General features: G+C 38.2%; 1 protein-coding gene across 2 annotated transcripts; it reads left to right on the top strand.

The window, feature by feature from the left end:
- Positions 1–425: 425 nt before the first annotated feature.
- On the top strand, positions 426–10,410 carry PTER (phosphotriesterase related). 2 transcript variants are annotated; one of them, XM_010144678.1, is made up of 4 exons: positions 426–897; positions 3,059–3,324; positions 6,737–6,877; positions 10,200–10,410. In XM_010144678.1, the coding sequence occupies exons 1-4, from the start codon at positions 466–468 to the stop codon at positions 10,408–10,410; spliced, it is 1,050 nt and encodes a 349-aa protein (XP_010142980.1). In that variant the 5' UTR covers positions 426–465. The 2 variants fall into 2 exon arrangements, with proteins under 2 accessions (XP_010142980.1, XP_010142981.1); XM_010144679.1 differs by lacking the exon at positions 6,737–6,877 and having other exon boundaries at positions 466–897.
- Positions 10,411–16,936: the final 6,526 nt, after the last annotated feature.

The following is a 16,936-nucleotide window of genomic DNA, read 5'->3' on the forward strand; positions in this document are numbered from 1 at the left end:
AACTAAATGTACCAGTAAGGAATATTCAGCCTTGAATATGTCCATCTGATGACTGAAGCTGACAAAATTTAACAGCTGCTGAAGAGCAGAGAATCCTAAGTGAACATACAGAGGTTATTATTAAATAGGAAACATTTATCTTAATGTGATACTGACTATAGTACAAAAAGTGTTGAAGATTCCCTTGTACTGGGATGTGGTGATTTTACATTGCTGGAGTACTGATACAAGTGTAGTTGGGTAAAGTAAATGCTTTGTTTTTGATGACCACTCTACTAGAAACAGTGTTTGAAAACATTCCATCAAACAAACACAGACAGTGTGTAGGTACGTGCGAGAGAGAGGAGGGAATTCAGAAATCATGTTGGAAGGGTTTTTTTTTTTCTGAAATGTTTTTGTTTCCTTTTTTCTTCTTCCCAGACTCTTTTAGAATCTGATTGGTTTTTTCCCTCTTGTTGTAGAAAAATGCCTTCCTTGAGAGGGAAAGCACAGACTGTCTTGGGCCCTGTGGAGCCAGACTGCCTTGGCTATACATTGACCCATGAACACTTGACTATGAACTACAGCAGCTGCTTTTGTCCACCTCCTCCAGGCCAAGAGCCTCTGTCTGATGTGCCCATTGAAATGAAGAACTTGTTTTGGATTAAGCAAAATCCCTACAGCCATAAAGAAAACCTTCTTTTGTATCAGGAAGCAGATGCGGTGAGGGAGGAGCTGTTGCATTTTAAAGCAGCAGGTGGTGGAACAATTGTGGAAAACACAACCACAGGAATTGGTCGGGATATGAATACTCTGAAAAAACTTGCTGAAGAAACTGGGGTCCATATTATCGCTGGGGCTGGGTTTTATGTGGATTCCACTCACTCCACTCAAACGCAGGCCATGACAGTGGAGCAGGTAAGTCTTAACCATTGCTTCAGTGTCTTTCTCCTATGAATTATCCCTGGCTGAGTCAAAGTTGGAGAGAAGTTCCAGCAAAATAGGTGAAATCTAGAAATTCTTAATGTGAAAGACTTGAGAACAGCATTACTGCTTGTGTGTTATAGCTGGACCAGCACTACTTGTGTGTGCTGGGATTATCTGACAGCATTTCCAATTTTTAAGCTCCATTTTTCTCTTGGGGATTTGTTATAATGCAACAGTGAAAGGAAAATAGAGTACTCCATGTGTGGGCATCTGGTACAACACCAATTATCCTTTTCTTTTTACTGTTTTTAAGGAAAGAGTATATCCCTTCTGCCTCTTTTGTCTCTTTTTCTGGCTAATTGCTTCCGAATGAGACTACCCAGAATTCTTCTAAAACACATAAATAATTACAGTATTTATTGGACAGTTGCTCTGCTCCGGCTGTGTGCTATATCTCTCTTCTCTACCGTTTGTCCAGATTTTTCAGGGCAGAGTCTACATCATATTGTTGGTGTGGTGCCTAAGACAATGTGTTAATAATGACTGAGGTCCCCAGGTATTCCTATAATAATAAATATTCATTCATCTTTTATTAAGAAAATGTGATGATAGAAGAAGGAAGGGAACTCTACAAGGCAGGAGGCTGTGAATGCAGATGAACAGAGCTGAGAAATTTTTTTTTAAATCCATAACAGTTTACAAGTTAGTCAAATTCATTTTAAAAATCAACAGTCAAAACTTGAGCAGTGCTGCCAACCGCACTGTACCCAAGCTGGCCCAGGCTGTACTACTTTTCCTGAATATTTTTCTGTTGCTTGAAAATTGATAGAAATATATTTATTGGGGCAAAGGTTTCCCTTCTGTATTTGGTGGGCTGCTGGAGACCCACAGATGCCCTGTACTCAACGGGTAATCAATACTTAATCCAGTCCAGAAGGTACTTAGTTACTTAGAAGGGGTTGTGCAATGACTGATCTGTGCTAACCGGTGGTTCCTCGTTTGCCAGTGAGTTTGACATGATGATATGTTTTCTGATTAGATGAAGACAATTCAGATATTTTGAGAGATGTTCTTCAGGAAAGGAGGGGATTCTGTATCTGCTTGTCTACAGAAATGGTTGGTAGACTGGTTATTCGTGAAACAGGAGGTCTGTGATCGTTTGGATAAATTGTTGGGTGGAAGCCTGCTGTAAATTCTAATAGCTTGGACTGACTTTTGTATGGATCGAGTATTTATGAATATGTTGCATGAGACAGTTGAGGAGACAAGGTATGGAGTAGAGATAAGTTAGGGATTTATTTGAAAATTGGTTTGGGATTTTTAAGTTTCCTGGATTTGCTTGCAAACTTCCCTTCTTCCTTTGCTCACTTTATTCTTCCTTAAAAACCTGTACATTCAGGGCCAAAGAGTTAGAAGGTCATAATCAGTGCCATCTTGTGCTCTCAATTCTGAATGTATGCTTTAGAGATAAATGGCCTATTCTGGAAAAGAAAAACTAAAGCTTTTATAACAAACTGCTTTTATTAGAAGATTCTGATGTCTTTTTTGCCTATGTGTATTTTAAAAGCAAGCTAATTTTGACCCTGTAATTTTGTCAGCTGGGCTTTGTTCTTGTAGTTCTGAAGTCAGCAGAGCTCCTGTTGTTTTATGTCGCATTTCCACAAGCAGGATTTGCCATGAACTTGTCTCTTCGGGATCTTAACCGGAGTTTCTCCCTTCCCAATCTGATTGACGAGGTTTCTTTATTCTCCAATCCCTTGTTTTGCAAGAAATTACATTGAATTGTTTCTGGATACAGTTCAGGAGTGTGACGCACAGGTTTCGTAATAAACTTTTTTTTCCAAAGAAAAAGTGGTCTCAGCCTAAATCAGTGTTGAAATTATATGTAGACCAGCTTTCCTGGCAAACATGTGAGTGGATACTGTTAAATTCATTTGCTTCTGTGTTTATTTTGGTCTTAGTGAATGGCTAGCGTAACATCAGTTGAAAGAAAACGGGTTTTAACTGAAGTGTTTTCACACACCCAACTATTAATTAACTATATTCAGAAAGACCTCAGGAGCATAACTAGCACAGTGTCCGTAGGCCAAATCTGATCCTATTTAACACAAGTAGTATTTATAACCAAACCCCTCATTTTCCTGTTCTCTAGCTTACAGGCATTATTGTCGATGAGATACTCAATGGAGCGGATGGAACTAACATCAAGTGTGGTGTGGTGGGAGAAATAGGTTGCTCCTGGCCTTTGACTCCGAGTGAACACAGAGTGCTTCAGGCAACAGCGCAGGCTCAGTCACAGCTTGGGTGCCCCATCATCATCCATCCTGGCAGGAACACTGATTCACCTTTCCAGATTATCCGCATTCTGCAGGAAGCTGGGGCTGATACTTCAAAGACAGTCATGTCTCACCTTGACAGGTAAGCAGACTATTCTACCATCCTTCTGTTGGTCTGTTGCCATGACCAGCTGGGGTTTTGGGGAGCTGCACTGCAAATTTCTAGGCTTCTGTTGTACACTGGGATCACAACATGAAGAATTATCCTTAAGTTTACTGATGTAAAAATAATTGCTTATATAGAGCTTGATCAGCTTCCAGCACTGCAGTTAGGATCGGCTTTTAGATTCACATTGATAAAGAGATTTGGTGATTGTAAATGCTCCCTTTCAAGGCCTAGGAGCACAATTAGGAATAATTGCAGCCACATTTTCTAAAAGTGAGAATTCCCTTAATCCATATCCCTGCACAAATCCTTGTATTTACAAAGCATTGGACATTGAGCAATTTTCACCAAAATGAGTAGGAAGCTGCTGTGCTTCCAGAGTTTTTGAAAACGGGACCACTCTTACAGGCTTACCAAAATCTCACAGAAGCTAATGGAGAACTCCTCTATTTCGCTGGATTGTGGATCAAAGCAGAAGGCAGATCTTTAACGTTCTGCTACCAGATGGAAGAAATATTGCTTAAAAAATAAAGTAGTTGGGTTTGGGATAGGTCTTAGCATAGACCAGAGACCTAACTTTTTGTTTCCTTGAGAGCAAAAACCAGGACCCCCACATCAGACATGGAGAGGAATTGGCATGCTTTTCTCTCTCCTGTTTAGAAACGCAGCCTCTATTACCAAATCAGTTTTGTGTGACCTTGTGTTGCTCATGGTGAAATGGAAAACGTCCAAGCATTGATTAGTTTGGCCAGCTGCTGAATAACGAGACTGTGGTCATATGATTCTCAGCAATTGGATTGTTTGCCCTCAATGTGAGTGTAATACAGGCAAGAGCACTGCGTTCCAAATTTCTAATGGTTATAGACTCCAAGAGTTTGCAGACTGAGCTACAGGTGGTTTGTATTCACACAGAGCTCAGTGTTTTACTTGGGGATTTTAGGAGCATGAAATTCAGTGCCATGAAATGTTATTTATATTTGATTATATATAAATTGTATGGGCTTTCTTTATGTATTTACTTGCATTCCATTGTATCTATAGCTATATTTTCCTCTCCTTTTTAAAGAAACACTGATTACTTAAGTCTTTTTAGGAAAGGACTGGGCAAGCTGCACATGTCAGTACTTATGTAGCCATTTTGATACAACATAAACATTGTTATGGTGTTTTTGCCCTTATAGGCTGTTGTAAATTGTTGAATTCAGTGATTTTTTAGTGGAAAATAAGCAACAGAAGCAGGAAAACAGTCAAGACAGAGGTGCAGTTTCACTAACAGCCGCTGATGCACAATATGACATTTCCTTATACTATTATTACTTTCACACATTCAGGTTGGCACTTGCTGTAACATAGACTCTAAACTACTGTGAAGTTTGGCTTTGCAATGTGCATTTAACATTTTAAGTCTCCTCCAGAGAGAAGAATCCACGTGGGAGCATCCCAGTCCCTTAAATGTTAGATAAATTCATACATAGCTCCATATTTCATGTCTGCTTTTGACATAGACAAAATCGTAGTTTTTGGGTGGATTTACAGTCAAATGATAAAACTAAAATGCTGGCTACCATATTTTGCAGTTTAGCACCTTAGAACGAAAGAAAGAGAAACTATGAGGGAAGGCTGGGAAGCAAAAGCTATTGAGTCTTGGCTTTGGCCATTTATTAGGGGTGAAGGTACTAAATGTGTCTTGGTAGAGATCGAGTTCATTCACTTGAATAGCTTTTGTTAGAAGACTTACAGTGACTGTTAAGAATGCCTGCTCGATAATGGTTTGGTGGGTGTCCCTGTGATGATTTATGGATGAGGTCCGAACTGCAGGATGTTTCCCTTTGTCCCATCTCGTTCTCCTTTCCTGCAGGACTGCTCAGGTAGGAGTGTTGCCCAAACACCTCATTTCAGCACAGACATTAGCAATTTGATCTGGGAAGTGCTACTGCATCCATGTGGCTTACGGGGAACCTAATGGCTGATCAAATAAAGCTCTCCTGCGCTTTGTTGGGGCAGAGACCCCAAAAGTACAACACTAACAATAGTTTTAAAAAGGAATTGTTCTGACTGTGATTTTGAAACATATCGTTGGGTAGTTTTGGCACCTGCACAGGATTAAATACTCTTGGCTACTTTCTCCCTGTGAACTGAGCAGAGCTGGATCTGAAATAACCTCATCTGCACTGTGAAAACTCACTTGGTGGTAAATGTTCAATCTCTATAAACTGTAACATTTATTTTAAAATAACATTTTTTATTAATTACAGTTGGTAAGTCTTAGACTCCTGCTGATGGCAGGCATTTATGAAAAAAGATTTTCGCTCTCTCAACCCATCTGTTCCTCCTACTTGGTCCTGTTGTTAAGTCACAACATTGAAATTGTGACATCAGTCATTTCCATGGCAACAGACTGTGATGTAATTGTAGAGGGTAAAACTACTTTGTGACATCCACATCTGCAATAATGAAAAAATGCACTGCCCTTTCAGTTAACTGTGCCGTTCTTGTGGAAACTTGTTTTTTCCTTAGATGAAGAAAAAGAAATTGCCTTGTGGTGATAAAGATAAAATTATAATGTATCATTTGAGTGGTTTTGTTTTTCTTTGGATAGCTTGTATTCGTGGTAAAAGTGTTTCAAAGAAAAAAATATATTCCAGAGAGCTCTTATTTCAGTTGCCATTCTTTCCCAAATGAGTGATGGGTTTTAGTAGCTTTGTTCCTTCACTTCTCAGATCTGCGGCAAAGCCCTTGTCCCAGGTACTCACCATGCCATTATACATTTTGGTGAGAGCGTTTTCTTAAGGCGTTCTGGCCAGATCTCAGTGCAAACAATGATATATTGCTGTTCTAATGACAAGCTAGAAACATCACTGTACAGAATAGAAACTAAAGACAAAGTTGTGTATTGCTGGTGTGTGATGGATGAAACAATCCCTGGATGTAGCTGTCTCCTGTAACTCTTTTGGGAGAGTAAATCTGTCTTGTGTAAGTAATCCATTGTCTTTTTTTAAAATGTCACTATGAATTAACCTCCTCCTTAAATGTCCTTCCTTGTTAGGTTGTCTCTTGAGAGGGTTAGTGATACCAAAAGTAAGTAACTTTCCCATTCCCATTTAAAGATTATCATAAATATTTTCATTATTTCATGGGGGAAGATTTGGTTTCGTTTGGGGTTTTTTAAATGCATGAAGTCCTAGATGATGTGAGAAAGACAATGCTGTGTATCAGCTTCAGTTGCATGTGTCAAACAGAAGTTCTGTTTTTCAAAAGGGTGAATTAAATCTTAGGTTATTTGTTTTGTTCCTCGCAAGTAGCAAGTTGTGAAATACCTGTCCTCATTCCATGAGAATTATTTTCTTCCTGTTACGATGTTGACTTTGTGTTATATATGTTTCTGCAGGACCATATTTGATACAAAGAAACTTCTGGAATTTGCTAAGCTTGGATGCTATTTAGAGTATGATCTATTTGGTACAGAATTTCTTCACTACCAGTTCCATCCCGACATTGACATGCCGAGCGACAATGAAAGAATTGCAAGGTACCTGCTTCCGTGCGGTTTAAGCTATAGTGTTGCCGTTGACAGATAAGTATCATTGGTGTGCGTTTTAAGAGCATCACAGAGTGATTCTGCTTGCTCTTAAAATCATCATTTTTCATACTAAAGTAATGACTTTTTTTTTCCTGCTGCTGTCACATCTTCAGAGCAGCGTGTATAATTTTTTCTATCTGCAAAGGAAGATGTAGAATCATAGTGTTGTAGAAAGTGACTTGAGAAGAAGATCGAGAGCTTTTTTAACTCCATTTTTAGTCCTAATTCCATGCTGGTCTGGTTGAATTTTATAATTTACTGCATTTATATAGAATGTAAAAAAGAAAAGGCTGGAGATACTAGATTTATGTTAAGGTTTGGCTATTGTTTGAAACATAGTATTGGAAACCTAGTGCTGCAACTAAGCATCCTCTGAGCCTGTTACATCTCCTCACCAGTGTGCTAACCCAGCAAAATGCATTGGTTGTCTTGGGTGAGTTTGATCCCTTAAAACCAGTAATTTTTTCTGCAAAGCACTTTATCACCTCTCCTCCCCTCTCCTTTTGCCCCTTCTCTCTTTTGAAGGATGATAATCCTGTCTCCTCAGAACTCCCATGCCCCTCACACTCACAGTGAGAAAATACTGGCCCCACTGGCAGGTTACCTCTTCCCTGCTTCTCCTCAGCACATGCGGTTTCAGCTCAGCCGCAGAGCAAATCATCTGTTGTGCTGTTGCTAACACGAGACATTGCCAAGGAGATGCATTCCTTGCAGAAACTGTCTCAGATCAGCTGGGAGTAGGCATCTCACTCCTTCCACTCTGTCCAGAGGTGTGATCCTGCTGTGCTGTTTGTCCACAGTGTTCACGTCCAGTGAAGTGGCAGGTTTCTGAGGGGTGGGGTGCCATCCTGCCTGTGTCTTTTTTCCTTCCAGAGTCACAAACAGTTCTTTTGTTCTCCTTAATGAGGATGGTTTCATGATCCCTGATCACTAATGAAGTAACTGTCTAGCTTTCTCTTACATTTCAGACATAGGTTCACTCACCCTCTTCAGCTTAACCTCAAAACTCACTCTGTTCTCAGACTGCTCTCCTCTTAAGGAGGTGCTGTGGTTACTATTCCATTTACTGCCAAGCGTTTGCTGCTGCTTTTCACACTAGGCATCGTTTCTGTCTCTTAACAGGGCTCTCAGTCTTGCACTCAGTATTTTAAACTGCTGCAGTGAATCTGCAGTTTTCACATTTAGAACGGGTGAAGTTGCTCCCCTCCCCTGTGCCTCCTCCCGTCTCCTGTGCCACTGGAAGCCAGCGAGTACAGAAGCACTGTGAGGAATGTGTGTAGAGGAATGGGTGATGCCTTGGTTAACAAGTGCTTGTTCAACCGTGGCAAAGTTTTCATTCCATCCATGATATTTGCTCAGCCACTGACGTCTCTCCTTAAACTCTCTGGCATTTGAGTATTTCTTGCAGCAGGCTGTTTGTAGGAGGAAAATACGAAGTTTCTCTTCTCGTCTGATGCAAATATGTGTATTAAATTAGAAGTGCCAATAAATGCATTTTGGGGGGCTTTTGATGCATCCACACGGGACATAGGATGGCAGTAGCAATCTCCTTAGGGTTGTTTTTGTCAAACAGCACTGGAGAGGTAGAAAGTAAATTGACCTTTAAATGTGTTGATGAAAACACCAAATGGAAAATATATGTTCAAGTCTTGTCTATTCAAAATGTAAACTTCCGTAGTCATGCCATACCTACTCAAACACAGTTTAGCCATGCTTAGGCATTTTTTTGCTGCAATCTACTGCCAATACAAGTAAAAAAATGAATTTTTTTGGAGTCAGTTTTTCTTTGGTTCAGAAGAAAGTGCTGACTAAACTTACAGGAACAAGCAAAACGCAGAAACAAATATGGAACATAAAAGTCCTTATGCCTCCTCAACAGTCTAAATATGAAAGGAGATGATTCTAAGATGTTTGGTCAGCAGAGAACTTAGTCCATCCGGTGTCATTGCTCTTATTCTCTGGTTGGCTTGTGGTCTGTATTTCAAGATGGAGAAGATGTTTGTGATGTTGCAATACCATGGTATTACATAGTATTATACACTATATGGCACTATTTATGGTGGGTTTTTGAAGGATGCAAACTAATATTTTGCCAAGTTCTATCTTACTTGCCTCTTCCTGCTGCCCATATTGATGGGATCCTTCTACATGTATCTCCTCATAACTAGTTGTAATAAAAACTGACAGTAAGGACTTCTGAATATAGTGTGGTTACTTATAAAACTAGTCTTTGCTTTCTTGGTGATCAAAACACAGTAAGGAAGATACAAATTAGAATTTCACAGCACTGGCAAATGATAGAATTGGGTGCCTTCACGAGGCACAAGCACTTTACAGGTCTGGTCTAACTGTCTCTGCCCCTTTAATGCTGCAACCTACTGCCAAACTAAAGTGAAGCTTAGTGGGAAACTTAACAGTCCTGCAATACAGGAGTTTCAGACACCCACCAAATAAATTCTAAAAAATGAGCTGAGGACGGGGTTAGCATTGCCGGAGTGAAGTGTGGAACAGAAGGACTTGTTGTAGCAGACTTGCTACAACGGAATGACCAGAAGGATTTCTTCTTTTCCAAGCTGACTTCCTGTCATATTGCCAAGTCTGTTTAGGTGGGCTGCAGTATCAACTGCTCTGATTTCCTGGCATATGCTAACACTGTGCCATGCCTCTCTTACTTACCTTCTTCTTTAAGGAACATCTTTGAAACATATTCGAATGGTAGCTGCCTATGTGGACTGTGATATTGACGACTTCCATTTTTTATTAACCTTGTTTGCTAAATGGAATTAACTAAAGATGTAGAAGTGGTTGTGTCAATTGAGCCAGCCTTCTTAAAGGACCTGTCACACTCCGAGTCTGGTCATTAACAAATGTAATGGGACTGGCTTTGTGACAGCAGCAAGAACCAACCTAGCTAGAAGGAGTTTACGTAGGAAATCATTACTTACTCATGTGTATAACACCTGTGTCCCATGCTTGGTGATGATGCTGAAGCTCTTGAATTTCTGCATGGACTTAATGGGACTGGGAATGCACAGTCATGTGCCAGCTGGAAGGAGTTTTCCTTCTCCACTTTGTGTTTTTTCATTCCATAAAATACATGTTTTATTTCAACTGAATGTAAGGAATATGTCTTCTGAGTACCTAAGAATAAGCATTTTCAGTTATAATACAGTCCCGAGTGCAGTAACGTAAAAAATATGAATCCTGCTCAGTTCTGTGCTGTTGCAGAGTGAGAACCTTTCACTGATGGGTATGCTTTTTACTTTTGCAGGATTTGTACACTGATTGATGAAGGCTATGAAGACAGAATTCTGATCGCTCATGATGTGCACACTAAGAATAGGCTGATGAAATATGGAGGTCATGGATATTCACATATCTTTAAAAATATAGTTCCTAGAATGCTAATTAGGGGCATATCCCAAGATAAAATTGATAAAATACTCCTAGCAAATCCAAAACGGTGGTTGACTTTTAAGTAGGAATATTGAATAAATATTCCTGATTTATAGGGAAGCTTGATAAAATTCAGATTTTTTTCAGGAAAGCAGTCATTTTACAACTTTGTTCTCTTCAGAGAAACTGCAAGTTATTAATTAGATGCTAACAAAGTAAGTACAACTTTTTGTTTTGATTAGAACAACAAAATTATGTATTCTCTCTGCATTTTCTCCCTTCTAAAAGTCTGTTCATGAATGATTTACTGGATGTGAGCATACCTGCAAAATCTTTTCAACTGAAATTTTAAAATAATTGTTTCTAGAGAGTAACCTAACGCTACTATTAAATGTTACCAAAAAATATTTTTGAAGATGCATCATCTGGACTTTGAAGGAAATTGCAGATTTCAGTTAAATTCCCCTTCTCCAGGAGTGACTTCAATCATTTTAATATTGTCAATCTCCTAATTACCTTCATATTCTTTAAATAATCCTTTATAAAAGGTCTGGGATTTTGAAGAGCTTCCACGGACAGTAGAAGGCAAAAGGAATCTCAGATGCTAAAAAGATCTTGTTTCTTTCTGCTTTAACAATTTACTTATTTTTAACTGAAAATGTAAAAAATACATGGAAAACAATATTTTCGAATAAAGCAATTCAATGACCTCTTAAACTATGTGCATTATTATCACGAATGTCCTTTTTTTAGTCACAGTAATTTTTTACCCTGAACTTTTAGAATCTCACAGCGACCACGTGAAACTTCATGCAGACCAGCTTCTTTTTGTAAGGATGCAACACCAAAAGTCAAGCTGTATTACATAATACAGTTTTAATGAGTTGTAATAGTTATAACAAAGGTTGTGATAGAAGTCTTTACAAATCAGTGTATCAAGATATGATGAAAAAGGAAGAAATGTTTGCCTTACATGTGTTTTTCACATAAAGTGTGTTCTTTCTTTGCTCCTGTCTAACTGTAACCAGGGCAGGTGATTTATTCAAAAAATTGGTCATATCCAGTAGCAGTGGTACCCTGATTTCAAAAGCTTCTTCAAATTTGACCATATATGTCTCGTAGTATTGAGTTTTTCAATAAAATACCTTAGTAAATATGCATTGCTAGTTGTACGTTATCTCTAGCTTGGAACATTACTGTCTGATACTACACAGAAAATCTCTAGCTACACTGCTGTAGAGAGCGCACTAACCAATAACAGCCACAGTGGAACGACCAGACATGAAGTCAGTTACACATCTGTTATTAAAATACATTACCTCGTTGAAAATAAACAGGAGTAATCACTACAATGTACGGATGTAGGTTGGCATTTTGTCATAAAGTAAAAGGATTAACCATTCTGGTGAAATAATACACAAGCAACTGGCAGCACAATGTCCCTCTGTAAATCCCAGATGAGTTAGGCTGGCATTCCTCTCAGTCAGCCTAGACTAACTCGGCATTTATTTTGAATTGGACGACTCAAAACAGAAACAAAGAATAACATTCTGTCGAAGAAAAGCTTCACTCACTGAAATGAGAGCTTTTTAGAGAGATCCATAAAATCTTCATCAGACTTTTACTGAGCAGCCAGCACTGAAGAGCTTTTCTGTCACACTGGCAGACACTTTCGACACTTTAGTGCAGATAAATCTGAGTTTGTACCCTTAGGACATTAGACAAAGTTGCTTGTGGTAAAGTATATGAAATAAAGATGCTAGGGGTGGCCTCTGTTGCTCTTTAACAACTTAAAGAAATGTTACGTTGATTTTGCCAGAACATTAAAAAATAAATAACACAACCAACTGTGCTAAGGAGCTAATTGATTATCTTGCTAAAATTTAGGTTTAGAATAAAATCTGCAAGTTTTAACCTGAGAGAAATAGACAGCCTCCCCTCCCCAAAACAAAAGAAAAAATAAAACCATTTTCTGAATAAAAATATTCTGTGGACATTACTGGTATAACTGATTTTAAAGCATTTTTGTAACTATGCAATTCATAGTACCTGTGTTTAGTTTAATTCTCCAAGCCATTAATCCTTTATGTGGATTAAACTTCTTTGAGACTTTATATATATTTGTATCTATATATATATATGAATGAGAAAAATAGGTTTTAATACACACCTTTTTTTTTTTTGCATGTAAATATCTGCTTCTTTCTTTGCATATGTGTTATCATTTTTGGTAATGTGCTTATCTGTGTCCATCTCATAGGCACGCCTTACTACAAACTATAACTAGCTACCATGGAAAAGGTCCGTGTGACAACACTTTCTCACGAGTCCGATCTCTCATTCTTGTTTTGTGGGAATAATCCCACTAACTTCAGTGAGGCAAGACACCTAAGACAAGTAAGGATTTGACCCATTATATTCCTACGAAATCCTAGTTGAACGTCTGCAGTATGCTAAGTCATAACTATTTTATTAAAAAGAGTGCCCAGGTACAGACTAAATGCTGAAAGACTAATGAAGACTAATTGCTGCAAAGAAAACACTCTACCTTAGTCTGAGGATGTGGAAGCCAAGCTTGCTAAATATTTACACAACTAACCATCAGGAAAGGGCCTGTAGTAATGGTCTAAATATGTATTTACATGTTTACACTTTAAAAGCCAAATCCTTTTTCCACTAACGTCAGTGGGAGTTTTGCCATTGGCTTTGGTGGAATCAGCGATTCAGACAAATAGAGTAGTTTGGCAACTGTTATATTTTTTCGGGAAAAAAAGAAGTCTTCTATCCTTCTTTTTCTTAAAGAACATAGCTAAGGGAAAGACAAAATTTAAACAACTCCACTGAATTGATTTTATGTTAAAAGTCTAATGTAAACCTACAAAGCAGGAACACTAAGTTAAGGCTTGAAGCTGATTAGTTTCTAGTGGAAGGATAAGAAAAGTACAAGGCAAACAATTCCTTTGGAGAGAGAAAGTATATTTTGATTACCTCTTCCTTTTATTGTAAAATCATTCCTCACCACACTATGAGTGGACTCCAAGCATCATTGTTAGCAAGTAAGTCACAAGAACCAAAGCTGGAGTATGGATTAAGCAGCAAGATCATAACACATCAAAGTATCGTATACACTGAAGAAGTAACTCAGTGTCCTTAGGTGTTGGGGTTTTTTCTATAAAAACTTGATCTATGTAGGACTTCATTCACATGGACACTAACAATGAGGAAGTATTTGCTTTGGCGGTAGTGGATCACACATCTGTTTAACTTGGTTTGAAATTTGTTAACTTAAGGTTTCTCTGTGTTGTACAGATGTGAATCAGGTAGCATTCAACTTTTTTTCCCCGCTACTGAGGTGTTCGGTGGTCGCTCTCTGCCGGGGTACTTTTTTCACTGACTTGCCACGTGAATCCATTGCTTAGAAGAGCGAGCTTCATTTTTGGACCGTTTTGGTGGGTCTTTTTACTCATTATCAGTCGGCATAAATAATAAATCCAGAAAACGTGCTGTATTTGTTGTTGTTTCCTCCATGTGCTTTTCCTCCATCTAATTTAATGTAAACTTCATCTCCTGGCTCCAAATGAAGAACCACGCTGTTACTGGCATAGTCGTAGTTCTGATCAGCATCCTGAGCAATCGCACTAGCTCGAACCTACATAAAATACATAATGAATGGTTAAGAAAACTCATGTAATTTTCCTACGTGGTGAAATTAAAGCATATCTTCCACATTTTATTCAGCATGCATGAGTTGCCACTTTTTAAACGTCTGGCAGCATACATTGTAGTTGGTTATGGCTTATTTTCTCCTACGATTCAACACCTGAAACTAAAGCAGTCGTGCTCCTTCCTCGGTTATGTGATTAATACACAACTGCTTACACTCCTGTAGATGTTTGAAGCCTTTTTAAATATGTGCATAATAATAACTGGAGTTTGGAGACTTGAAGCTGGGCATGTGCCCATTTTACAGTGGTGTAACTTCTATTTCAGCGGGACAAGTGATTGACATTGGTGAGGATCTACTGTAAGGCCCCAGGCTGGACTTCTTCTAGAGGTGATTTATTGTCATACTACTCATAGGATCATGCTGCAAAAACAATACAAAAAGTACACGCCCACCGACACACATGCATACTCCAATGCACACAAGCAGGTGAGGAGCACGGCTGGGGTTTAGAAAAACTGTCACTGCCACATTTCAGTAAGCAAACATTTAATTTCTGTGTGCTGTAAGAGATACTCATTTGAAAAATCACGGGCAAGTCATGATTTGCTTTAAGACGTTTTGGAATTTACAAGTAATTGAGGACTTTTCGTTTGCAGCTTTCTTGTAAATATATGGGGGTTTTTTCTCCACTTCTCCCTTGCTGATTAGATTTGCCATCGGTAGCAAACTGGAATTAATCTGAAATTTCAAGATGCATGTTGGTTTCCAGCAATGAATAGCCTGTGTCATTTGTAAGTCTCCAAATAATTTATATATAATTTGACCCTGTTTGGTAAAATATTTAAGCTTAGTCATATCTGATTTATTTCAGTGTAACACATAATTTGCTTGTTGCTTGTCTTTGTTCTAGCGTAGTTACAGAGCAGTAAGTGATTTAGTGGTACTGCAAACCTGAGCTAAGTAATAATGCATGACTTGGCGTACTAGATGTGGGATTTTATCTGTTCTGAATTGAAAATATAGGCTATAAGTCACAAATTTCCATGGATTCCTTTCAAAGTTTAAATGATAAATTCCCAAATTAAATTTTCATGTGGTATGATCTCACATTAATATTGAAATGTTAGAAAGGAGGGAGTTCTTTACCATGCAGGACTTTATGCCATTACACAGATTAAAAATCACAGTAGGTGGAAATTCTTTATATATCCTATAATAAGAGTGGGAAAGGCTTAAAGGCCTTTCAGTGGTGTGACAGTCTGCAAATTTAAACTGATACATGGCATCATGATAAACCACAACTCTTTCGGAACTTTTTTATCCTGAATTGCCTGGCGGTATTTACAAAGACAATCTATTTTGCTAGGATTTAAGCAGTAATTATTCTTAGTAGAGGGCATTCCCTCGGGATTAATGACTAGCAGGGTGGAGTAGAAGGCTCTGGACCATTAACCCTGGAAATCACCTCCAAAGAAAATGAGGGGCTGAGATTGTTGCTGATAGTGTCAATGGAGAGGGCTAATGGGAAGGAATAAAAAGGCCATAGGTAAGGAAGAAAAACTTCCACAGAGAACTGGTATCTTGCATACAGGCAAATAAAATGGTTTAAATTACTTTCCAAATTTCCAGTTACCTCACAATGAAAGGCTAATTTTGTGGATTTGTCTAAAACATATTTTTTCTGTAGATAGTAAAGGAGAATTCTACTTCTATTAGTGACTATCCTAAGGGAGTCAGCACATGGACACTGACTACGACAGCAATGGTTATTGCATTTTTAACGTTCTGAATGGAAGAAGATCCTGGGCATAGAAACCAAAGTGTAGGTCTGACTGCCCTGTGTATAAACAGATGTCCTGTAAACTCCCTTGTGCTGTTCTCAGAGGTTTTACCTCCTTGTTTGGTTAGCCAGAGAAATTTCTTTTTAAAGCCTGTGAGAACAGCCTCAAATGAATTCAGTGTACTGCTGCAAGAGAGTAAGTGTATCTCAAAATTAAGCCATTAACGGACTCTACATTTTGTAAGTTGCAGGACTGCTCACGTCATCTTTCGGGCAGTTAGTTACACTCTCAGGTTGCATGCACTTGCTAGCTAAGCTACCTGATCTCAGCACTTCCCCATTCAAGCTTTATAACCGTTAAAGGCGGCAACGTGTTAACTGGAAATCTTGAGGTTCCTCCTGTGCATTGCTTATGAATGATTTTTTTTTTCTGTAAGAAGACATACACTTTCCAACGGTTTGGGTTTTATCATTGTTAGAAAACACTGAATTTCTTATGTTATCCATTTAAAGACTTGCAAAATTTCTGAGCTTTCTTACCAATAATACACAAAGTCAACTGCTAACACATCAGCCTTTAATGTTTCAGGTATAAATAATAATCAAAAGAAGACACTGCCGCATTAAACCTGTGCATCAATTTAAAATAGTTTGTATGCAGATATTTACCTAAATACTTAGCTGTACATAGACATATATATATATATATACATAGCACCCCACCCTTTTTGTCTGTTTGTTCGTTCGTTTGAATCACTGCAAGTTTAATTTGTCTCGTGTCTGGTAATGGAAGTAGTTATATTTGAGAACCATTAGTCTTCAGGCTCAATTTAACATTTATAACTGATTACTTTTTTAGAAAGAACTGACATGTATTTATTTTTCAGGGCTTTAAAACATAAATGGGGTAAAAAAATTGTTTTAATTGCAATTAAAATGGTATTCTCAAGATGGACAATATTGCCTTTGTATGAAGAAATCAAAGTGAATGTATTATGATCTACTTTGTTTTACTAGTCCCAGTTTATCTGCTGAGATAGTATTTATGGTAGACATTTTCTAATTTAATTAATTGCTGCTGATGTCCTCATTATTCTGTTTTCGAAGTACTTCTGAGAAGCCATAAACAAAAGGTTAAGTGGCATATCAGATTAATTTACGGGCT

This window comes from Buceros rhinoceros, unplaced genomic scaffold (assembly GCF_000710305.1).
Source record: "Buceros rhinoceros silvestris isolate BGI_N320 unplaced genomic scaffold, ASM71030v1 scaffold27391, whole genome shotgun sequence".
NCBI classification, from domain to species: domain Eukaryota; kingdom Metazoa; phylum Chordata; class Aves; order Bucerotiformes; family Bucerotidae; genus Buceros; species Buceros rhinoceros.

Coding starts and splice junctions, on each gene's coding strand:
- PTER (XM_010144678.1), top strand. CDS start 466: ATGCCTTCCTTGAGAGGGAAAGCACAGACTGTCTTGGGCCCTGTGGAG. Junction 898..3,058: donor AGGCCATGACAGTGGAGCAG/GTAAGTCTTAAC, acceptor CCTGTTCTCTAG/CTTACAGGCATTATTGTCGA. Junction 6,878..10,199: donor GACAATGAAAGAATTGCAAG/GTACCTGCTTCC, acceptor TTACTTTTGCAG/GATTTGTACACTGATTGATG.